The 4,720-nt window shown below is 35.7% G+C and overlaps 1 protein-coding gene across 1 annotated transcript; it reads right to left on the bottom strand.

Moving 5' to 3' along the window:
- Positions 1 to 1,062: 1,062 nt before the first annotated feature.
- LOC149001900 (protein STRICTOSIDINE SYNTHASE-LIKE 10-like) lies at positions 1,063 to 3,779 on the bottom strand. The gene is made up of 3 exons (XM_089138422.1): positions 3,438 to 3,779; positions 1,749 to 2,012; positions 1,063 to 1,660 (listed from the first exon to the last, which is right to left on the bottom strand). Exons 1-3 carry the CDS (start codon positions 3,719 to 3,721, stop codon positions 1,090 to 1,092), a joined length of 1,119 nt encoding a protein of 372 aa, XP_088994548.1. The 5' UTR covers positions 3,722 to 3,779; the 3' UTR covers positions 1,063 to 1,089.
- Between the last annotated feature and the right edge of the window lie 941 nt (positions 3,780 to 4,720).

The following is a 4,720-nucleotide window of genomic DNA, read 5'->3' as shown; positions in this document are numbered from 1 at the left end:
AGAAAATTGGGCACCAGATTGAAATCGACCACCAAGATTGGGAGAAGATGCAAGAGCCAATGCATCGATGGTTTGTTTCACCTGAAGTAGATATTCTTGCGTCGTTTAGAACCTTTATGAACACTGTGCAATTGCATGATTCTTGCTTGGGAAGGAGAGGAATAAGTTGCTGAGAGGGAATCCCAAACAGCAGTGGATGTTTGAAGGCCAATTAACAACCTCTGTGAGGGAAGGTAAAAGCCAACTCATCAAAAGTTGATCTTGCTTCTGCCAGGTGAAGAACGTAGGGTTTGGGACAAGATTTGGGGAATTAAGCTCAAGAAATGGAGCTGGACATGGAACTGATCCATCAATATAGACCATAAACCCTGTACATCGCAAAGTGGCAAGAATTATGAATGCCAAACCAAATAGTTGGAGGACGAAAGCTTCAGAGACAAATAGTGATGCACATTTGAAAAGGAGGGTGAAGGAGGTGGATCAGTGGAACGAATTTCAGAAGCAGATGAAGAGGAACAAGATGCCATCGACAGTTCTGAGAAATTCTACAAGAGAAAACCGAACAGCGCAGAGCTACAAAAATGATCAAGAACAGAGGAAGAACGACAGATCGCAAAGCTGCGCAAATGAAATGGAAAACCAAAGAGATTCGAAAAACCAGAGAGCAGAGAATGAGATCAGAACGTCGCCATTAACAGAGCTCAGATCCCAAACAAGAACATCGAAGAAGAACGAAGAAAAATCCCAGTAACCAGCTTTTATTAATGCTCATCTTCCAATGTTCATATCATCAACCAATAATGGCCCTTACTGAGATGCTCACTCTGTGTTCATAGATTGATCAAAAATGCTAGAAAGGGCATTGAAGTAGTGATTGGTACTTTGAACAAGTAGCGTAACCTCTGCATTACATGTTCCAAGAGAATCCAAGCACATATGTGGTAGTTCATCTCAAAATCCAGTACAAAAGGAAGGCTGAGTCAAAAACTAAAATGCATAGAAACCAGGGAAGGACTCTAATTAATCTGTAATTCAAATTTTCAATGAAAAGTTCTTTAAAAAAAAAAAATCTCCCGAGCTGATGTTGTTCTACTGCAACTTAATACGACCCATGATGGGCATCATTGGTGCAGCAATCCACAAATATCCATTGCCTTCCTCTACTTCAGTAATGGAGCTCAAAGTCTTTCCTAAACTATCTTCGAACACTTCCAAAACTTTCCCCTCTTCATTCAGCTTCATAGCAGTTGCATGAGCCTTCAGACTACTCATCATTGTCTGTACTTTCTCAACAGCACTTGGATACTTTGCTAAGAATTCCCTTACTGAAGGTTTGGTTTCAAGCCACTTCTCCATATTTCCCTTCTTTGAGTACAAAGCAACCCAGAAATCACCATCAGGGTTCCTTCGAAGATTGTCCGGAAAACCGGGTAATTCCGCGAATAGCTCATGAGTTCCAGCTTTAGGACCTTGCAGCCAATACTTTTGGACATTACCATTCGCAGTCTCTGCAACTAACACAAATGATCTGTCTTTGCTTATTGCCACACCATTGGGAAATAATAAATCTCTCATCAGTACAGTCAATTCTTTAGTTGCTATGTCGTACTTCATGAATCTCCCACTAGTGTCACCACTTAAAACAATTGAGATAAACTCTCTGCAAAGAGTTCAATCTGGAGTTATACAGAGGAAGTGAAATGGTTATAGAGACAAGAATGCAGCCCAAGTGTTTGTAGTAATTATACCTTCTGTAGAATTTTGTGCTTGAATCAGTGAAGTAGACCACACCTTCCTCTTCATCTATGTCAATGTTGTTGGTGAATTTGAAGGTTTTGCCTTCTGCTTCTGTTACTAATGGAGTGGCCAAACCTCCATTTGGTCCAACTTTCATGAGCCCAAAGTAAGCATCAGCAATGTAGAGATCTCCTGTTTTCTTGTGAAATTGTAAGCCTAATGTTCTCCCACACAGATGCTCAGTCTTGGGTGAAAATGGTTTAACACACTCAGTTCTTCAAAACAAAAAGATTACAATCTCTTTCAGTGATTGGTTCTGAATCGAGCAATGAAAAAGATGCAACACATGAACAGAATTTATGCACAATTTTGGCCGGTCCAATCAGAACCAACAAATTTAAATTGAACCAGACTAATTAGGCTCTTTTAGGTATCAATTATCATTCTCAATAATTAAAAATTTTTTATTATTTTAAATTGTTTGACATTTATTATCAGTTTTATTTTTATTTAAAATAATAGAAAAATCTCAAAAATCCATAATAGACTTTGTCTAGATTATGGTGAGAATTTCATTCTTTTCATTTATATGCAAGTTTACTTAAAATTTTTATAGTTAAGATGAGTGTAAAGTCAATATACATTTTTTTCTTTTTTCTCACTTGCTCACTAATATTTTTTAATAATTTTTTTTTTCATTCCATAATTTATTTTTGACAAAATTCATCAAACAATTTTTCATTTTTGACCAATAATTATGAATTATTGTACTTATTTTTTTTAAATAGGTATAATAGAAAATAAGTATTGATAAAAAAAAGAGCCTAAAATACCCAATTATAGTTTATTTATGTTTCTACATGGGATATGATCAAGTTTCTCATTTACAGAATCTTGAAATAGGTTAAAGAGATTGGTTTACTTGGGTCTTAAGCCCAAGAGAGAAAATTCGAGTCCAAATATTTTCAATTTGAAACCAGTTGAAATGGTTTAATATCAGATTGGTAATGACCCAATCTAAATCAAACAAAACCAAATCAAACTCAAATAAAACCAAATCGCACCAAACCCTAGCTAAACCAAACTAAACCAGTTCCCTATTTCTAATTTTTGAAAATATATTCCTATTTTCAGTTCGATTTCAATTTTTCCCACTCTTTCATGATTAAAATATTTTTTTTTTCCATTTTAAATCTCCTAATTGGTGGGAGAAAAATGCAAGTTGAGACAACAAGAAAGGCACAAGTCAAGAAAATGTTGATTTCGCTTGAGTGTTACATAATTAATACGTAGCACCAGCACCCGAAAAGTCAAGATCGAAAATTTTCACCAAAATTATGTGTTAGAATATAATTTTACGAAATAGACGGTCAAGATCAAAATCAATCTCAACCATAGATTGTGCAGCGCACAACACTGAAGCACAACCCAAAACATATAATGCAGACAGGAGAAAGGCAAGTCATCAACGACTCTTTCCTTGTCTTTCTTTCTTTTGTCATATGATAGGGAAATGGATGTTCACAAATGCAAACCATATAAAAAATAATTTCCAAAATATACAATTTTATCATCTCACTATCCAAATGCTTCTTCAAATGTAATATTTTTTTTAAAATGCGCACTCTAATATTAAATTGAAAAGTATCTGGTTCTTGAAAATTCCCATTTTCAGAAGAAGAAGAAGAAGAAGAACATACCTATTTGCAGAAGTGACGGCAAATTCAATCCATCCTTTATCATCACCTTGCCATTTAAGAATCCGGCCGTCGGCGACGCCGGTGTAAGGACCTTCACCATTAGAATCAAACACTATACTTTCACCACCAAAAGCTCCGACGCCGGAAAACGAAATCACTTCTGCATCTTTAAGCTTGTCTTGAGCTCCTGGAAGAAGAGGAGGGTGTAAACGAGGTGGGTTCTTGGAAACATAGATTGAGAGGACTGCAAGAACTGTTGCTGCTAAGATGAAAACAGATCTCATGACTTCTTGTTAGTAATTCAAAATCGGAGAGAAATAATAGAGTGAATAATGGATGTGGGGATTTATAGTATTTATATTGGGAGAAGAGCTTTGGTTTCTTCTCCATACATGAACCGCTACGCTACCACTTTCAAATTTTTAAACTCTAAAAAAAATAAAAATAAAAAAAAAAAACTCTAAACAAATTCCACGCTTTGACAATTATAATAGACTTATGTGGAATTTTTAGCTCCACTTCTTGTACAAAATTGATGGCATCCTTCGAGATATCTAATTGAATGACGTTCTTTTTTATTATTATTATTATTTTTTTTTTGGTAAGAAGAGAATGATTTATTGAAAAGAGAAACCTCTATTACAATCTATTCTTAACAAGTCAAACAGTAAAAGCCAGTAAATAAGGGGTAGGGGAAATTTACAATTAAGAATGCATCTTGTGTGTTCATTATCCTTTGCTAGGGTGTCCGCCACCATGTAAGCCTCACAAAGAACGTGTCTAAACGAGATAAACTCAAAAGAGTCCTTTAGATGCAAAATGTCTGCAACTATTGGATATACCTTCCAAGGGGACTTAGAGATAGGATTTTGCAGAACATTGATGATCGCCTGATTGTCTGATTCTCTCTCGATGTAAAAGCTAATTTGAAATCCCGAGCCCAGATCATCGCTTGTCGAATGGCTAAAGCTTCTATTTTGAGGATATATTGCACTTCCACAACTCTTCTGAAGCAAAATATCATTTGTCCTTGATGATCTCTTGCTATACCTCCATATCCGGTGACTCGCTTATTATGAAAAAGTGATTCGTCCACATTTAATTTGATGTGAGGATGAATAGATGTCTCCCATTTAATGATGATTGGATCTTTTTGAGGAAGTATTTCCTCAAATTTTGGACAACAAAGTTGGAGACCTTTCCATATTTGAAAGTAAGTTTGAGTAGCAGATGAGGTGTGAGGTGACTCTATCAAGTCTATATATGCTTTCCAGTATAACCAA

The sequence above is a fragment of the Hakea prostrata genome, chromosome 10 (assembly GCF_041222555.1).
Source record: "Hakea prostrata isolate BN-2017 chromosome 10, UWA_Hpros_2, whole genome shotgun sequence".
In the NCBI taxonomy this organism is placed as follows: domain Eukaryota; kingdom Viridiplantae; phylum Streptophyta; class Magnoliopsida; order Proteales; family Proteaceae; genus Hakea; species Hakea prostrata.
The sequence above is the reverse complement of the archived record's forward strand: the minus strand, read 5'-3'. Positions and strand labels throughout refer to the sequence as shown.

Coding starts and splice junctions, on each gene's coding strand:
- LOC149001900 (XM_089138422.1), bottom strand. CDS start 3,721: ATGAGATCTGTTTTCATCTTAGCAGCAACAGTTCTTGCAGTCCTCTCA. Junction 2,013..3,437: donor GCCGTCACTTCTGCAAATAG/GTATGTTCTTCT, acceptor TTTGTTTTGAAG/AACTGAGTGTGTTAAACCAT. Junction 1,661..1,748: donor AGCACAAAATTCTACAGAAG/GTATAATTACTA, acceptor AACTCTTTGCAG/AGAGTTTATCTCAATTGTTT.